At 42.1% G+C, this 20,486-nt stretch overlaps 1 protein-coding gene across 11 annotated transcripts in view; it reads right to left on the bottom strand.

The window, feature by feature from the left end:
• EPS8 (EGFR pathway substrate 8, signaling adaptor) overlaps positions 1-20,486 on the bottom strand; it is a 1,020,454-nt gene that overhangs the window by 98,034 nt on the left and 901,934 nt on the right. For all 11 annotated transcript variants that reach the window (XM_086920872.1, XM_086920932.1, XM_086920898.1 and 8 more), the window contains one exon: positions 16,871-17,084. In XM_086920872.1, the coding sequence (XP_086776998.1) occupies positions 16,871-17,084 (214 nt within the window). The remainder of the gene's footprint in view (positions 1-16,870; positions 17,085-20,486) is intronic.

Genomic DNA, 20,486 nt, shown 5'->3' with positions numbered 1-20,486 from the left:
CATATAGCCAGGTTCTGAGCTGGGATGGGGCAGTGAGATAAATAACGGTGATGGATCAAGCCCTGATCTTTGGACTGGGTAAGAGTGGTCTGCTCAATTCAGACACTCTGTTCATCACCACCCCCTTTTGTAAATCGATTTTGGCCACTATAGGTGTGGCAGGGTATACTCAGACAGGAGTCCCTTTCTCACTGCTCCATCAGGATTCAAGCAAGCCGGGCCGAAGAGGCTGAAATGCCAGAAACCGGTCCCCGGTAGCTTGTCTCCTTTCTGGTAAAGAATTGGCTTGGTAGTTTGGTCTGCCCTGTTCCCATGATGCACTGGGCCAGGGACAGACTGATTTGCATATAGCCAGGTTCTGAGCTGGGATGGGGCAGTGAGATAAATAACGGTGATGGATCAAGCCCTGATCTTTGGACTGGGTAAGAGTGGTCTGCTCAATTCAGACACTCTGTTCATCACCACCCCCTTTTGTAAATCGATTTTGGCCACTATAGGTGTGGCAGGGTATACTCAGACATGAGTCCCTTTCTCACTGCTCCATCAGGATTCAAGCAAGCCGGGCCGAAGAGGCTGAAATGCCAGAAACCGGTCCCCGGTAGCTTGTCTCCTTTCTGGTAAAGAATTGGCTTGGTAGTTTGGTCTGCCCTGTTCCCATGATGCACTGGGCCAGGGACAGACTGATTTGCATATAGCCAGGTTCTGAGCTGGGATGGGGCAGTGAGATAAATAACGGTGATGGATCAAGCCCTGATCTTTGGACTGGGTAAGAGTGGTCTGCTCAATTCAGACACTCTGTTCATCACCACCCCCTTTTGTAAATCGATTTTGGCCACTATAGGTGTGGCAGGGTATACTCAGACATGAGTCCCTTTCTCACTGCTCCATCAGGATTCAAGCAAGCCGGGCCGAAGAGGCTGAAATGCCAGAAACCGGTCCCCGGTAGCTTGTCTCCTTTCTGGTAAAGAATTGGCTTGGTAGTTTGGTCTGCCCTGTTCCCATGATGCACTGGGCCAGGGACAGACTGATTTGCATATAGCCAGGTTCTGAGCTGGGATGGGGCAGTGAGATAAATAACGGTGATGGATCAAGCCCTGATCTTTGGACTGGGTAAGAGTGGTCTGCTCAATTCAGACACTCTGTTCATCACCACCCCCTTTTGTAAATCGATTTTGGCCACTATAGGTGTGGCAGGGTATACTCAGACATGAGTCCCTTTCTCACTGCTCCATCAGGATTCAAGCAAGCCGGGCCGAAGAGGCTGAAATGCCAGAAACCGGTCCCCGGTAGCTTGTCTCCTTTCTGGTAAAGAATTGGCTTGGTAGTTTGGTCTGCCCTGTTCCCATGATGCACTGGGCCAGGGACAGACTGATTTGCATATAGCCAGGTTCTGAGCTGGGATGGGGCAGTGAGATAAATAACGGTGATGGATCAAGCCCTGATCTTTGGACTGGGTAAGAGTGGTCTGCTCAATTCAGACACTCTGTTCATCACCACCCCCTTTTGTAAATCGATTTTGGCCACTATAGGTGTGGCAGGGTATACTCAGACATGAGTCCCTTTCTCACTGCTCCATCAGGATTCAAGCAAGCCGGGCCGAAGAGGCTGAAATGCCAGAAACCGGTCCCCGGTAGCTTGTCTCCTTTCTGGTAAAGAATTGGCTTGGTAGTTTGGTCTGCCCTGTTCCCATGATGCACTGGGCCAGGGACAGACTGATTTGCATATAGCCAGGTTCTGAGCTGGGATGGGGCAGTGAGATAAATAACGGTGATGGATCAAGCCCTGATCTTTGGACTGGGTAAGAGTGGTCTGCTCAATTCAGACACTCTGTTCATCACCACCCCCTTTTGTAAATCGATTTTGGCCACTATAGGTGTGGCAGGGTATACTCAGACATGAGTCCCTTTCTCACTGCTCCATCAGGATTCAAGCAAGCCGGGCCGAAGAGGCTGAAATGCCAGAAACCGGTCCCCGGTAGCTTGTCTCCTTTCTGGTAAAGAATTGGCTTGGTAGTTTGGTCTGCCCTGTTCCCATGATGCACTGGGCCAGGGACAGACTGATTTGCATATAGCCAGGTTCTGAGCTGGGATGGGGCAGTGAGATAAATAACGGTGATGGATCAAGCCCTGATCTTTGGACTGGGTAAGAGTGGTCTGCTCAATTCAGACACTCTGTTCATCACCACCCCCTTTTGTAAATCGATTTTGGCCACTATAGGTGTGGCAGGGTATACTCAGACATGAGTCCCTTTCTCACTGCTCCATCAGGATTCAAGCAAGCCGGGCCGAAGAGGCTGAAATGCCAGAAACCGGTCCCCGGTAGCTTGTCTCCTTTCTGGTAAAGAATTGGCTTGGTAGTTTGGTCTGCCCTGTTCCCATGATGCACTGGGCCAGGGACAGACTGATTTGCATATAGCCAGGTTCTGAGCTGGGATGGGGCAGTGAGATAAATAACGGTGATGGATCAAGCCCTGATCTTTGGACTGGGTAAGAGTGGTCTGCTCAATTCAGACACTCTGTTCATCACCACCCCCTTTTGTAAATCGATTTTGGCCACTATAGGTGTGGCAGGGTATACTCAGACATGAGTCCCTTTCTCACTGCTCCATCAGGATTCAAGCAAGCCGGGCCGAAGAGGCTGAAATGCCAGAAACCGGTCCCCGGTAGCTTGTCTCCTTTCTGGTAAAGAATTGGCTTGGTAGTTTGGTCTGCCCTGTTCCCATGATGCACTGGGCCAGGGACAGACTGATTTGCATATAGCCAGGTTCTGAGCTGGGATGGGGCAGTGAGATAAATAACGGTGATGGATCAAGCCCTGATCTTTGGACTGGGTAAGAGTGGTCTGCTCAATTCAGACACTCTGTTCATCACCACCCCCTTTTGTAAATCGATTTTGGCCACTATAGGTGTGGCAGGGTATACTCAGACATGAGTCCCTTTCTCACTGCTCCATCAGGATTCAAGCAAGCCGGGCCGAAGAGGCTGAAATGCCAGAAACCGGTCCCCGGTAGCTTGTCTCCTTTCTGGTAAAGAATTGGCTTGGTAGTTTGGTCTGCCCTGTTCCCATGATGCACTGGGCCAGGGACAGACTGATTTGCATATAGCCAGGTTCTGAGCTGGGATGGGGCAGTGAGATAAATAACGGTGATGGATCAAGCCCTGATCTTTGGACTGGGTAAGAGTGGTCTGCTCAATTCAGACACTCTGTTCATCACCACCCCCTTTTGTAAATCGATTTTGGCCACTATAGGTGTGGCAGGGTATACTCAGACATGAGTCCCTTTCTCACTGCTCCATCAGGATTCAAGCAAGCCGGGCCGAAGAGGCTGAAATGCCAGAAACCGGTCCCCGGTAGCTTGTCTCCTTTCTGGTAAAGAATTGGCTTGGTAGTTTGGTCTGCCCTGTTCCCATGATGCACTGGGCCAGGGACAGACTGATTTGCATATAGCCAGGTTCTGAGCTGGGATGGGGCAGTGAGATAAATAACGGTGATGGATCAAGCCCTGATCTTTGGACTGGGTAAGAGTGGTCTGCTCAATTCAGACACTCTGTTCATCACCACCCCCTTTTGTAAATCGATTTTGGCCACTATAGGTGTGGCAGGGTATACTCAGACATGAGTCCCTTTCTCACTGCTCCATCAGGATTCAAGCAAGCCGGGCCGAAGAGGCTGAAATGCCAGAAACCGGTCCCCGGTAGCTTGTCTCCTTTCTGGTAAAGAATTGGCTTGGTAGTTTGGTCTGCCCTGTTCCCATGATGCACTGGGCCAGGGACAGACTGATTTGCATATAGCCAGGTTCTGAGCTGGGATGGGGCAGTGAGATAAATAACGGTGATGGATCAAGCCCTGATCTTTGGACTGGGTAAGAGTGGTCTGCTCAATTCAGACACTCTGTTCATCACCACCCCCTTTTGTAAATCGATTTTGGCCACTATAGGTGTGGCAGGGTATACTCAGACATGAGTCCCTTTCTCACTGCTCCATCAGGATTCAAGCAAGCCGGGCCGAAGAGGCTGAAATGCCAGAAACCGGTCCCCGGTAGCTTGTCTCCTTTCTGGTAAAGAATTGGCTTGGTAGTTTGGTCTGCCCTGTTCCCATGATGCACTGGGCCAGGGACAGACTGATTTGCATATAGCCAGGTTCTGAGCTGGGATGGGGCAGTGAGATAAATAACGGTGATGGATCAAGCCCTGATCTTTGGACTGGGTAAGAGTGGTCTGCTCAATTCAGACACTCTGTTCATCACCACCCCCTTTTGTAAATCGATTTTGGCCACTATAGGTGTGGCAGGGTATACTCAGACATGAGTCCCTTTCTCACTGCTCCATCAGGATTCAAGCAAGCCGGGCCGAAGAGGCTGAAATGCCAGAAACCGGTCCCCGGTAGCTTGTCTCCTTTCTGGTAAAGAATTGGCTTGGTAGTTTGGTCTGCCCTGTTCCCATGATGCACTGGGCCAGGGACAGACTGATTTGCATATAGCCAGGTTCTGAGCTGGGATGGGGCAGTGAGATAAATAACGGTGATGGATCAAGCCCTGATCTTTGGACTGGGTAAGAGTGGTCTGCTCAATTCAGACACTCTGTTCATCACCACCCCCTTTTGTAAATCGATTTTGGCCACTATAGGTGTGGCAGGGTATACTCAGACATGAGTCCCTTTCTCACTGCTCCATCAGGATTCAAGCAAGCCGGGCCGAAGAGGCTGAAATGCCAGAAACCGGTCCCCGGTAGCTTGTCTCCTTTCTGGTAAAGAATTGGCTTGGTAGTTTGGTCTGCCCTGTTCCCATGATGCACTGGGCCAGGGACAGACTGATTTGCATATAGCCAGGTTCTGAGCTGGGATGGGGCAGTGAGATAAATAACGGTGATGGATCAAGCCCTGATCTTTGGACTGGGTAAGAGTGGTCTGCTCAATTCAGACACTCTGTTCATCACCACCCCCTTTTGTAAATCGACTTTGTTTTCCATCAGCACAGTGTTGGGGCATATTTTGGCAGTAGCTGACCGCAAATCAGTAGTAGTGGCATAGAGACCGTCGAGAGCACCGCGATCGGTGCCGGAGTACATTATTGTTGCATTACTTTTGCATTACGAACTGCCAGATTGTTGCATTACGAATTGCATGAGGATAAAAAGAGAGCTACTTACATTAGTCCTAATTAGCTCCTTGAGCTAAAAGACTTTTCTCTTAGCTCTCTTCTTATCCTCATATGTATATTCACTACCAGTGTTTTGACCTTGGCGCCTTCTCTTTCTCTTCACACGTTAATCATTCTAATATATTCTAGTCATTCTACCCATCATGTTTCTGTCTCTCCAAACATTATCCATGCTAATACATTAGAATCATTCTACCCATCACGCCACTCCTACACAACTATTTAATTCATTTTATTTCATCCCAACATATGACACTGTATCCAGATGTTTGTAAATTAATATCTTCTGTAAATTCTTTGGTATCCACCAATCTTTACATTTTAATTCTACAAAAACAGAGATCCTGTTCCGTTCTTCCATCTACTTTTTTGTTTTTGCCAGTTCCAAAACTGTTACATTTTTCATTCAACTTCACAGAGAGTTACATGACATTGATAAAGACCAGACATTGTTAATAGATGCTAAACAAAAAGAAGTATTACACTGCCAGTGTAATGTTATCTGATCTAAAATACCTAAATTCGACCCAAAAGCAAAGCAATTAAAAAGCGGCATGCCTATTTAAACAGTGAAATTATCCAAAGTTAATATTTTTAATACTAACTCAGGAAAAACTTTCAGTGTTTGATATAGATGTATAAACTTTATTTTAAATGTATTATTAAATAGAACGGGACATCAGATGCTGTTAAATGGACAATAAAGCCTTGAAGTCTAAGTTTATTAGATGAAAATAACAGCTTAAATACTTCTTCACCTGGAATTTCGAAACATATTTTGAATTAAATGCACATTTTAAATCACTTATGGTAAAACAGTTGTGTGAGGGAAAGGGAATTCTGATTTCCTCCGCTCTGTAAACAATCTCGGCTTTCGATACGTTGGGGCTTCATCTAGAGAACTGAGCTGCCAACTAATTTGTTAACACAAGATGATTACTCCTAACTGGACAGACCAAATTTATAGGTCTGATATAAAGATAGCATTAGTGTTCTTGTCGGCCTTGTTTTTTCCCAAAAATATTTAAAAAAAATACCTACATGTATTGTGGTTCTCAATCAACACTCTTTCACCATTAGTCTGTTCAAATGTCACTCAAATAATGCTCCAGACTATCATAGCACAAAGTGTAGGTCAATAGACCAACCCACTTCAGGCATCGGATGCCTTCACTATGAGCAACTGCATTTGTTTCCTTGCACATGTATATACATACACACAAAACGTTCCACAAGAATAAAACTTTTTATAGACACCCTTCACCAAGTGACTACTTGCGGCTATGTATTGTAGTGTATTATCAACTATTATTGTAAGCTGCTAACATTGATTCATCCATATCAGAGAGCTCTGGTGTATTTATTGCTCGTTCAGATAACGCATTAGAGAAGCAAGTGTGTATATGCAATTGTATTTGACTTGAGAGGGACAGCTCTTAACTTGAGTAACTGCAGCAGCTTTGCAGTCTTTGAACTTCTTTCCGATACACTGATGTTGCAGTTACATGTATTCATTGTGTGCAAACATTCCAGGACATCAGCATCATCCTGCAATGGATATGCAGTTGCCTTTTCCAGTTGGGGTTCACATCCTAACTACTAACAAGAAATGAAAAGTTTAATGGGGGGGGGGGGGGCATTCCATGGTGAATGTGAACTTGTATAAGTTAATATATTTCCTTATTGCTCTTGTTTATTGATAAAGTGGGCCTAGCGGGAAAGCCGTACTGCATGTATTTTCTCAGGATGTCAATGTTGTGTGTCTTTTGCATTACTCATTGTTCCAAACTGTAACTATAAACTAAGGAAGAGCTATGATTCCACGGTACTCTTCTGTGAAGACCTCTGTTGGTGGTATAGTGCGACTGCAGAATTCCATCTCCATTTCACTCTTCCAAGAGGACCTGTGTGGATTGTTCAATGCAACTGCAGCTTTTCATCTCCAGTGCTATATTCTGTGAGCACTTTGGTTGATAGTATAGTGCAACACGTTTTCCATCTACATTGTACTCTTCTTTGAGGACCACTGTTGGCAGTATAATTCATCTGCAGCTTTACAAGAAGCACAAGGCCTTAGAATAGCAGATGTTTATATGCAAATGTCAAGGTTGTAACTACACACACTCAGCTTTGTGACTGACAATTCATGCCATTTTATCGGACTTAGGGGCCATTTGAAGAACTGCAGCAGCTTTGAAGCCATTGCACTTTTTTCTGATACACTGGTGTTGCAGTTACATATATTCAGTATGTGCAAAAATTCCAGGATGTTGGTGTCATCCCGGAATAGTTGAGTGGTTGCCATTCTCTATTTGGATTCACATTCCAATTCCTAAAAAGAAAGGAAAAACCCAATGGTGGAAGTCAGTTCATGGCAAATTTGATCTTGTAGAAATTAATAGGTTTGCCTTTTGGACTTGTTTGAGGAATACTTGGACCAAGGTGAGGACCTCTGTTGGTAGGTATTGTGGAACTGCAGCTTTCAAGCCCCCTTGTATTCACTTCTGAGGAAGACTGTTTGCAGTACAGTTCAACAAGCTTTCCATGTCCATTGCACTCTCCTGTGGATATATGTAGGCTACATAGTGACACTTCAGCGACCCACTACTTGCCTTAGGATGTGGAAAATCTGGGCTTAGATGCAGGGCAGTGCTGTATGCTTTCTCTCAAGATGTCAACCTTGTCAGTTCACATGCATATCTTTTCTTTGTACAGTGCAAGTTTGGTTTCACATTTCCACAGAATAAATATGGATGTTGCATAACTTACTCATACTATGTATGATTACTGCAAGGTGGCCAAGATGGTCTTGTTGTGCATCTCCAGTGTGCAGTTATTAATAAAATATGGCAAACGTAAAAAATCCAATAAAACTGCTCTGTTGTCGTTGAAATGGATGAACTATTGGTGTTCACAAAGGAAGAGATGTGACACTCAAAGTACTGCACACTCCACCGGCAATAATCTTTTATAAAAGGCTGTTTAGCGCAGCTCCAGTTGTTATATTCCATAGAGGTACCCCAATATAAGCTCAGGTAACATCCTAACCCTTCACCAATATTCTTCCCTACATTACATACATAACGGTTCTTAGGAACTGATATTTTATCTAGATACAACACTGCACACAGAATGTGGGATTTTCCATGATAAAGGCCTCAAGCATTATGCATGGGGATTCTTGGAAACTCAGCAGGACTACCATCTCCTGTATAATAATGTATAAAGTTAATTCCCGATGTCATCCTAGGTCCGACAAGTGGCACAGCAAGGTAGAACCCCTGGGGAGACCTTTGGATATATATAAACATCATATCTTACTGAGACAAACAGAGGAGATCAGGATTTCCCTGCCGACACACACTGACACGGGATGCTGAGGTTCCTGCATGCAGATACTCCAGCTCGCAGTGGTCTAACATCCCTTACAGGGTGTCGAACTCGAGACCAAGACGGGGTACCCCAGTCTCTCACTTCAGGTAATGGGGTTGACTTTATCCTAGAGGGATTTTTGGCTTAACACTTACATGCATACTAGGTACACTTAGGTACATCTAGTTAGGGTAGCATCGTAGCAGTACACATTTTATTGTCATGTAGTTTATATACTGGACTGTATTCATGGTTATAGCAAAATGGTAGAAATCTACCATCCTTTTACTTTCTTAGTGCTTCTAATCATTTATATCTGTTACTGTCTAATGGTTGTTTCAGCACACCTATTTTACACTTTAAGAACGACTGTTCAATCAATGCTTATTGAAAAACGTCCATACAGTTTATTATGTGCATCTTCCAGAGACTAAGTGAGCACGAGTGACTTAGCGAAAAATGTAGTACACTGTTTCCACGGTCCTGAGGGATCAGGGTTGTCATGTTCGATAGTTGCCAAGTACTATTCTCTCCTTGGTAAGAGGAGTTTCTAGTGGCACTGTGTGCTAGCTGGTACACAGGCCAACAAACGCGGTGGGGGGTCTAGAATCAGTCTCAAACCTTTAGGTTTTATCGAAACTACACAACACAGTTCTCTCTCTTACCTAAATTACAATTTTATGTGCGCATACCTGTCTTCCCTTTAGTATAACTGCAGTCCTCCATCATTTGTCAGCAGTAAGGCACAAGTGCAGCATTCCATCCCCAGTGTACTCCTCTGTGAGGACTTCATTTGGCTATTTAGTGGAACTTTAGCTTTCAAGCAACTATATTCACCTTTGAGGACATTTTTTTTTAATGTTTTTTTTTAAATTGGGTATGGTCTTCAATTCCAGGAATAACAAACCACTACATCCATTAAAACCAATACATCCATCGAAAGAAAATGCCTATAGGCAGAAATAAAATTTCCACAAATTCCTAAGTAATACACAAAGCATTATGAAGTCAGGGGCAAATACACACAAGACAAACAGAAAGTAATTTTTTAACCACATAAATAAGATAATCCCCCCTCCCAAACTCAGTCAAAATACAAAGCCCATATTTTTTCAAATTCCCTAAGATCTTCCACACGTAATGCATAAGTATGTTCACTTTTTCTAACTGCTTTCATTTTATGGGCCCATTCCAGTACCGAAGGGACCGCAACGGTGCCCCATCTTTGCAATAAAAGAGATCTGGCTACTACCATTGCAATATCTAAAAATTTAACCAAATGGTCAGAAAGGGAAAGGTCAGGATCGTAACCAATAACAATTAACAAATCACTCACTGCTAATTGAATACCACATTTGATTTCCAAATAGCAAAAGATGTCCTTCCAGAACTTCTGGATCATAGGGCAACGTAACATTATATGCAGCCAATTGGCTGAGGTATAATTAATACAGCGAAATCAATGTGGTGAATGACTGGCGTACATTTTCGACAAGGATGAAGGGGTTCGATAAAGTTGCCATTTACTAAAGAAAAGCATCCTACGCCAATTTGCACCTCTAAGAGTACTGAAGTTGAGACTATTAATAGATGACCACAAGTTGGCTGAGATTGCTAGGTCTTCACAATTCCTTCATTTTTTAATAGCCTTCTGCCCAAGATCTAGGGTCCTGACTGAGGCTAAACGCGGTTTCTATGCCCCAGGTTTCCTGCCAGATGCATCTTCTAAAAGTTTGTTGGCTAGCTGATGATGTTTGTAATTTGAGAAACATCTAGCCCAGCAAGGAATTTAAGGAAGATGTTATATGACTTAGAAAGAGAAGGGAGCGACCCTACTGTCCAAGAGACAGGGTACCACAGGTAGATAAAAAGAAATTCTCTTGGAGAGGAAATACAAAAGTGTTCACATCCACATATTTTACACTACTTGTCTCACCAACAAGTTGCAGACAACAGTCATACACAATCATACAAAGCGGCCCCATACCCTACTGATCAATTATAATATATACAGAATTACCAACTGGATATAGTAAAAAAGCTTTTTCTTTAATTATGTAATCAGATGTATTACAAAAGTAATCGATATGCATAAAAACACATTTTATCAAGAAATAAAAAAAGGGTTAAAAACACATTAATACACAGCAATATACATCAAATGAGAGACTGAAAAGTAACGTGCAACTGAATAGTGGCATCTATTCTGGGTTACTCCCTATGGAATTCCAAATTTTTATAGATTTCAATGTCCACAGCCTTTCATTTTCTATTAGGCATTGACGTGTTCCTGGGATGTAACCAACTATAAACACAGGCGTCAACGCGTTTCGGTGGTATTATACAGTTTTAAACCATCTTGTTCAAGACTTATATTATATATCAGCCTCTTTGTCAAATTGATACAATATTTTCTGTAAAAAACAAGAATAAAAACAATAAATACCACATGTCTAAAAAATACTTTTTTACAATAAACCTAAACATTGCTTTTTACATACAAATAATGATTCAAACTCCAAGAAACAACGACGCAGATTCTTTCTTGGGGTTTGAATCATTATTTGTATGTAAAAAAAGGTATTTATTGTTTTTATTCTTGTTTTTTATAGGAAGACTGAAGTGCAAGCATGCCACTCACAGTTTATATTGTTCAGAGATCTCATTAAGGCCAGACACAGCCGTGTCACATTTTACAATTAAAAGTGCCTCTCTCTGTGCCAGTTTCAGTTCCATATCCCCTCCGCGGGAATCTTGTTCGACCTTGGAGATGACCGTCCATCTCAGATCACTTACACTATCGTCCTTCTTTTTCCAATGGTTCACAAGTGGAGCTGTATCCACATTAGTTTTGATTCTAGATTTATGTTGGGAGATTCTTTGTTGTACTTCCTGATTTGTTTTGCCAATGTAAAGCATCCCACACTGGCACGTTATTCCATAAATTACATTTTTGGTTTTGCAATTACTAAAGGTCTCATGTTTCCCAAAAATTCCGCGGTGTTTAAATAAAGAACGTTCTACTGTAAGATTACAGCACACACACGTTCCACATTTATGATGTCCTACAATGGGTGCCAGGCCCATTAGTTGTCTCATTGAAGGTTTTGGGTCCTTTTTGATAGCTGTTCTGACAATATAGTTGGATACACTGCTTTCTTTCTTGAATGCACAAAGCGGTAGAGATGATAGACCGACATCCAAGTTCTTAATGAGGTGCCAGTTTTGAGAAATCACTTTTTTTCATTTTATTCGAACTAGGACAGAATGTGGTCACACAAACTTGTCGCTGTAGAGGAGGTTTGTTCTTTCTTTCCAAAAGTGACTCCCTTGGAGTCCATCGTGCACGCTTCAACGCATTTTTGACTAATTTCCTCGGGTATCCATTTTCCCCCAATTTTTCCGCCAAATTGCTTGCCTGCAAATAGTAATTATCAGTGTAAAAACAATTCCTACGAATTCTTAAAAACTGGCTGTATGGCAAGTTTTCGCGTAGACTTCTTGGATGACTACTGGAAAATAACAGGGCTTTATTCCCGTCAGTGGACATAATCTGATTGAAAACAGCTTGCTCCCTAGCCTGCCAAGCTAAAAACCTACCCATGAAATTACTTTTCTCATAGGATTTTTGACAATATTGTTGATAGGAGGCATCACTCTAGTGCAATAGTTGGCACTGAGAGCATGCTTAGCCTGCACCAGCTGCCGCTGATTAGAGACAGAAGGGTTACTAAGAACAGCAGAATAGGACACTTGGATCTTCTGCTCCAAGATTCTCTTTTTTTCCCTAACTTTTTGAGAGTTTTTGCGTCTTTACCAATAATTAACCCCCGAATGAGGGCATTAAGTATGTCCCCGACCACACTCAGAGGCGCAGACCCAATATTTCGTGATAAAAACTCCTTAATCTCTGTCCCAATAAAGCCCACCCAAACCTCTTCCTTAAAATGTTGTCTGTTCAATGACCACCGTTTAGGGGGACCTAGCACAATTTCCTAAAAATAGCTCAAGAACCAACAAGGCATGATCAGAGAATCCGTTATATAGGAACCTTTGCTGACTAAAACTCAGCTTGCGTGAGACCAAAAAAAAAAATCAATACGAGAAGAACGGATTCTGCCTGACCAACAAGTATACGCTATTTTGGTTGGAAAGGCCACACGCCAGGGGTCCTGTAGATCCAAGGTTACTCCATAGTGTTGTAGGGCTCTTAAGGATTTAGGTTTCAGCTGCTTTTTACCCTTCACTGACAAATCTATTTTGGGATTCATTGGGATATTAAAATCTCCCCCCACAACCAACTCCCCAGGAACCTGAATTAGGGGCTGAAAAAGATCCTCATAGGGCTTAAAATTTTCATCTACGGGGATGTAAATACTAATAAAAGTTAACTGTCTCTGACTTTGTCTAAGAGAACAAGTAGCCCAACACCAACGACCATGCAGATCTTTATCAAAGTTTACAACCTCCACCTGAAGTTTTTTACTTAGAAATATTGCTGTCCCTCTATGGGAAGCTGAAGACAAAGAAAATCCCCTATAAGCTGCCCAAGACCTGAACATCAATAAATCGGGCAACTTTACAGCTGGTATATGGGTCTCTTGTAACAAAATCACTGCCAGGTTTTCTGTTTTAATCCATAAATCAATTGCCTGCATTTTCTTTTTAATATTGAGACCGTTAACATACAAATATATCACTTTCAGCAGTTCTTTACTAGCCATAGTTAAAACCTAAACCAGTCTTAAGCCCCTTAAACATCTTACCCAGAGTCAAGCTAACAAAACGGATGTATAAGACCTGAATGGAATCAAAAAAGGACTTCATTTTTCCCCTTGTTATGCTCCCCACCCTACCATTGTGACCCCTCCCCCCGAAATGTGGAATCCACCCTCCAACCACACCAATCACATATGAGCTGGCATGCCCAATAAGGATACAACCTCTACTATAATCAAATAGCAGCTATACAGACAACATAACCATAGCTGGGCCCTCAGTGAAAATAACAACGGGTAAGCATTGCTTGACCCACATGACTCCCAGTGCCCTTGCCCGTAGGGTTATCATGAAAAACAGAATCCCCCCCTAGACCCCAGAGCCCCGCAAGATCTCTTAATAATTTATGGGCTTCATCCAAATTGGAAAACATGAAAAATTTGCCCTTAACCAGGGCCTTCAATTTGGACTGCTGGGCAATGCATGCTTTCGCCCCATTAGCTTTCAATAAATGGAGAATCTTCACAAATTCTTTCCTCCTACTCGCCGCCACAGCTGTCATGTCGGAAAAAAATGCAACATTTCACAGTCTCATTCACTGGGAATTGTCTCTGCTGGATTGCCTTAGACATATCCTCTCTTTTATGCGATAGTCTGCAGAGTTTACCAAGATTGTACGTGGTAACGTGGAGTTCGGGAACGGGCGGGCAGGAACGTGATGAGCCCTGGTGATGGTAAGATCGCCTTCGAACTCTGGGATGACCTTTTGTTTGATAAATTCATTTGAGGACATTTGTTGGCTGTATAGTAAAGCTTCAAGCTTTCTTGGTCCTAGCTTAGTTACCATTATCAACCTCAATGTGTTCTGGGTAAAAGCAGGCCCAGCCTTTTATACCTCTGGGTTTTGTGGAGACTCATTTCTCCTAGTCCGCCAATGACAAAAACACATACAAATTTCCTGCTGCAGTACAAAACAACAAAAACGCTTTACCTATACAATCCATGAATGACCAATAATTAAATGTGAGATGTGAAAGTCTTCTTTTCAGATGTAAAAGCCTTCTTCACGCATTTCAAATGCTAATGCAGGAGGATCAAAGAAGTAATCATCAATATTTTAAACCAACAGCAGGAGGAGGCTGACCTGAAGCCCCTTTCTATGTGTATGCGATATGTATTGAATACAAGGTTTGCCACAAAGGTGCAAGCACCATTATATACAAACCTAGTCCTGATACAAGCAAAGAGAAACCTAAAAAACATATATACATTTTCATTCTTTTATTCAGTGTATAACGCATTCAATATTGCCATACAAAAGAAACAGTCTAAGCTAAACCCACGAGCTTTACCAATACTTATTAGGTTTTTGTTTGCTCATGCTATACAGGGCAACTTGGCCAGTCATTGTGCCACACCTGGTTTGAAACCCTTAAAACATTTAATTATGTGCATTTTTCGGCAAAGAGCAATTGTTCATAGAACATGTATACACATAGTTTATAATATGGGAGAACCAATTTTTGCACTATGTCCATCAGTGGCATTTAGTGCTATCGTTATAGGCAAATAGGAGCTATAAGTCAGTATCTTGAAGACTGTGATTATTGCACCAATTCTGCCATTTCACCTATCTCCTTGTTTTCTTCTCCCCTTAATCATCAATTCTTCCTATTGTCTCTTCTGACTCCTCCCTCCTGTCATCACATCTGGCTTCTCAATCCTGACCCCGCCGATTCTTCCCCTTCATCTCCTAACTCTACTCCTCCCCATATTTCCTTCCTTCCATTCTTTTGCTCTCTCCTTATCTTGCTATCTCTATTACCCTGAGTTTACTGAACCTATCTCACCCTCTTACTACTTCCTCATCCTCTCAAACATCATCCCGACAGTCACTGTTAAAATGTCTGCATGTCTCCAAGGAGTCCAAGAGCATTTAGTGTGAAGCTAGGGTGCAGTCATTCGAAACTGGTTGCACCCTCTATAGATGGGTCAATGATACTATGCCACTGCTCAGGCATCCAAAATCAAGGCTCTGCAAAAGCCAGAAATAGCAGAACTAACAGATAAGAGACCAGAAAATATAAGGAGGAGGACACAGATGCCAAACCTCATCCTGCTATGTCACAAGGGTGAGTATTACCATACCAGTTGCCATCGGACAAGCTCCATCCATCTTCCCCTTCAAAATTCTCTCAATTTCTCAGTCTTTAAGCAACACCAGGGCCACCCTGTTATCAAAAGCAAGAGCACTAGGCTGATGTCCTTGCCCATCATATATTTGAAGTCCTGGATACCCACAACCCTTGTCCATCCTGTACTAGAACCCACCACCATTCTGGCATGCTGCGCTTCCAGACATGACCCACGGTTCTGTCATTCTCTAACTTTGTTCCCTGTAGAAAACGTAGCTACAGAGAACACATTCATATATTCACCTCAGCATGATGTATGCTCCTAAAGACTTCAAATAAACAACCTCTCTCTGAACACTGAACCTCTCTAACCTTAGATAAAGACTTCATAAACACCTATATTTAAGATTCATCTGCTAGTGTCATTGAAACAGTCAGCCTCTTCTCCCTCCACAAGCCACTACCATTCTGTCTGTACATTTACCATGCTTTCAGGGGGTAGGCGAAATCTATATACTCTTAGGAGGTTAAATATTATCCAGTGTAGGCCAAGATTTCCACCAAACCTAGCACATTTGTTCAAGTATTTTCTGTACAGCTGCTCATGGAATGAACCAGGTCATCCCAGTTCCATATGGGTGACGCTTATCTGAATAGTTGCCATTGCTGCTGGAAAACCACTTCTAACACTAGATTTTCAAAAAAACTGCCAATGTCATCCAGGAGGAAGAGGACAAAGGGGAAGCAAAAGGAGGAGACTGAGAGGACAAAAGAAAGTCTCAGTAGAGGGAGGGTGCTAAGTGAAACATGAGCATACATCTACTAAGAACTGCTCAGGATAGAAGATACTGATGTTAAGAGCCAGTACCTCCTCCCCGGGCATTATTTGTCAGCAGGCACTTTGAAGTTACTAGGAGAATTCCTCTCCACTCCCTTTCCTTTTTCAGTAACCTAATTTAATGTTTTTGTGAATATACATATTTCTCAAAAGTACTAATATTGTGCAAGATACAACTGAAAAATTGACATTTTAGTAAAATCTACTTATTCCAAACTAGCAATACTTTGAAAATGATGTGTCATAATATTATGATGTTCTGTGAAACAATACACTTAAGATCAAGTTAATAAAAAAAGACACCTGAACTAATGAGCAAGAGAACAATAAATTGCATAATGCCTCGGTGGTTACCAGATACCCGAAATGTTTGGTGAACAGTTAGCTTTTATATTTACTGGCAGATATAGCCCCATGGAAGTTGTAGTGCAAGTATGTTTTACTCTCCAACACCTTGCCCACTATTTGTGCAGTCCTTACAAATTTCCTGAACACTTAAACATGGACTGGCAAAAACTTAAGTACGTTGCATTTCCTGCTGATCCAAGAAAAAAACAAAGACAAATGCCACAGGAAATTAATATGGAATATAATGCAAAAAACAATTAAACAATCATAATATGCGTCATACCCATTTAATACACTTACGATCAATAGGAATTTGCTTGTATCTTTGGTTTTCACGTATAATACTTCCACCACTGTCACTAGAAGTGCTGCTCTGGCGACTAATGTTCCCTCCATATGGTACCTTGGGGGCAGGTATGTAAGGTGGCACAGGAACTGGTGCTGGCGTTGGAGGTGGTGACGGGGCAGCAGGCATTAGCTCGGGTTGCTTTGGAGGGTAGTCCATCTTTTGTTTCTGAAGAGATGCAAAGAACATTTAATTTAAAAGATTCAAGAATTAGTCCTCATTCCTTCCCACCCGCTCTATGTCCATCCTAGTAGCACATATGTATCTGCAGATAACTTAGTAAAAGACGATGGATGAATTACGCAGGGACTTAAATTCACTTCAAAAGAAGGCTGAACGAGTGAACCTCAGCAAGAAGGTAAATCCAAGAACTGCCTTAGCGGAACTAATGCAAACAGACTATTTCATGATTAAGTGAAATAGACATTTCAACCTAAAACACAATGTTCAATGCCAAAAAGAAAGTTAAGAGGACAACTGAGGACTTTATTCCATGAATCATATTTCCCTCTGTAAAAAAATGTCGATCAAGTTCCACACAAGGTTCATGCATTAAACTCCACTGATCTTAGTAAATTGTGGAATGGATTTATCGAGTATTTGTGTGCCTTATAGTTTACATCGGACACTTATTTCATATCATGCATTAGAGTAGACTAGATTGGTATCAGTCAGTAGGGGGAAAAAAGGGAGAGTTAGATAATGTTAATAAGTTTTGGCAGCTCACAAATGCCCGAATGTTTTTTTTAGCAGAGCATGTAGACACAGTCTGCAGTGGGCATTTTAAGTGTAAAATTATACCTTGCCGAATATATTTCTGTTACGTGATGGCACGTATATTCTTACTGCTAACTGCTTTGACCAGCTTCACTACCTTCCAATAAGGAAGGAATTTCTGAAAGCTCCGGTACATTACAGGTTGGCATTCCTACACATAAACCACTGTAGTCAACAAAAAACACAAATGAAGTCTATTTCTTTTTTCAGGTTTCCAATTTCAGTTATACGACAGTGCAAATCTAGATTCGCTTATGTATTTTGCAAACATAAACAATGTCTTTCAGAGCCTAAATTGCAATGCTCTCTTTGCAATATGTTTATCGATAGAAACAATCAATTCAGTATTCCAAGTAACTTGGAACGACTGTGGTCCAGTTATGATTTGACAGGATGTGACCTGGAAAAAGACAGCCAAGACGGCCTTTTTTTAGTCCCTGTTGGAGCAAAGTGTAGAACTGCAAGAAAAGCATATACTGATAGTTCATGTGACTATCCATGGTTCAATGTAGCAGTGAGCAGCATAAATCCGGAAAGTCAACAGTCACTGAGAGACAGTTTTCATACTTGCCAACAAGCAGTAGGTCCTGTAGAGCAGTTCAGTCGTTTCATGCTCTGGTTGGCACTGCACACATCTCCCTTGTCTACGTTACTGTATTATATTCAGAGAATGGAAATCAGTGGTGTAGTTGCAAGGATCTATGTTGTGTTGATATACAATGTATGTATGCATGTTTCTATATGGTATTCCTATAATGCAAACCTACCCAAAAGGCAGTGGAAAGCTGTTCAAGGGCAAGCTTAAAGGCAACGAATAAAAGGAGAGAAACCTGGGTTGTGGACGGTCAATGCATTGTGATGTAGTGTTCTTTAAAGAGGCGAGTCATCAACTCTTTCATATAGGAGCAGCACTGGGGCTGTCCTGAAGGATAAATGGATTTTGTTCCATACCCCTGGTGCATAGATGGAAAATGCCAGTTATCTTTTTTGTTTACACCTCTTCGTCTGTAGTCTGATGATGTCCTGGCTGTGCACATGCTGAGAACCACCAGAGATGATAAGCCTGTCTGCAAAATAAGCGGGGTGCCCGTTATGCTTGCTTTGCTATTGATGCAGCTGGTTTTGAAGATGGTGCCAGCAGGCAATGCAAACCAATTTGGTTCCATCAGGATGGGATTTATGCGTTTATATTTTTTAAAGCCCTGAATGAGACCTGTTGCAGCATTGTAAGAATGTTGAGAGTGAGTCTTGGATGTGGGTGTGGGGTATGCCGAGTAGAGTTGGTGTGAAATATTGGGCCTGAGAGAAGAGAGAGCTTGTTGGAGTGGTCGAGAGAATGGTAGAGTAGTAGAGTGAGTGTTGATGAACAAATGTTAAGGAAGTGAGAGCAATTATGTAAATGGGATCTTGAGATGCTGAGTATGAAGGGTGCAGAGATTTGAAAAAGGTTTGTCAAACTGTGAAGAGAAAGGTGAGTGTGTGTCTTAAGACAGATGTGCGGGTATTCAGATTAATTTCTTACGATACAATATTGAGACTGAGAATTTAGGCTCAAGTGAATTCTTCCTTAAACTAACAGGTTAATATCCATAGAACATGCTCACAGATAAATCTTTTGTCATGTAACCACATTTATAGCCAAATAATGTGAAAGCAGGCAACAAGAAAAGTGGTTAAATTGATATTAGGGGTCTGGAGAGCATAACCACTTAATAGCACACATTTTCCATCACCACCTCTCCTGCCAGTACGATCAGATTAAAAGCAAAGAAAGGTATGCACAACCCACAAACCATCCAAAATGATACTGTTGTCAACCAAAAAAATGCTTATTGTAATATTAGTTTGACTAATGTAAGCTTGGTCTGGTACTTCCGCCTGTTCGGATCTGATAAGGTCAGAGTTCACTGATTTTAATCACTGGGCTGTTAAACTGCACATTTTCTGAAACAGTTTTTGTTACTGCTTCAGTACCAGCTTCCTTCTTGTAGCCTACGGGGTCTGGAATGCTTCCTAGCAGTTATTTAACTGGTATTTATTTTCTTGCTAATGATGTAACGAGGCAGGTTTGATTCACTAAGCACATAGGACTTATTTTTTTCTGTTAGGTAGGAGTTTTGCTATCATCAGTGTTAGACCTGGCATCCTTTGTATAGTTTCCCCTGAATGTTTGCCTTCAGACCAACTGTTTTGGGGGACTGCTGGTCTTAGTTTTCTGCATACTTAACCACTGCTAACAAGTGTTAAAGTGATTGTGCTCTTTCCCTAAAACATTATAACATTGGCTTATCCCCATCTGGCATATTTAATTTAGGTACAATTCCCTAGTAAAGTTCACTACAGGCGCCCAGGGCCGGTAAATTACATGCTACTGATGGGCCTGCAGCACAGATTGTGCCACCCCCTCAAGTAGCCCTTTAAACATGTCTTAGGCCTGAAATTGCAGAGCCTGTGTGCGCAGTTAACCTGCCATGTCCGCCTGGCAAGATAAAGCTCTTGCAAGGCCCAAACCTTCCTTTTTAATACATATGTCACACCTAACATAGGTCCTGGAAAGCCCAAAGGCAGGGTGCAGTATATTTAAAAAGTTGGACGTATACTTTTAAGTTTTCTATATCCTAGTAGTTAAAAACTCAAATAAATTTTTCACTACTGCAAGGCCTATCTATCCCATAGGATAATATTGGGATTACCTTATTACATTTTATAATTGCAATTTCCATATGGGAAGATATGACTCAGTAAATGTTGGTATCTCTGGAATAACAATTCAAAATCACAACTTATGGTGAA

The sequence above is a fragment of the Lissotriton vulgaris genome, chromosome 1_1 (genome assembly GCF_964263255.1).
Source record: "Lissotriton vulgaris chromosome 1_1, aLisVul1.2, whole genome shotgun sequence".
Lineage (NCBI taxonomy): Eukaryota > Metazoa > Chordata > Amphibia > Caudata > Salamandridae > Lissotriton > Lissotriton vulgaris.
The sequence above is the reverse complement of the archived record's forward strand: the minus strand, read 5'-3'. Positions and strand labels throughout refer to the sequence as shown.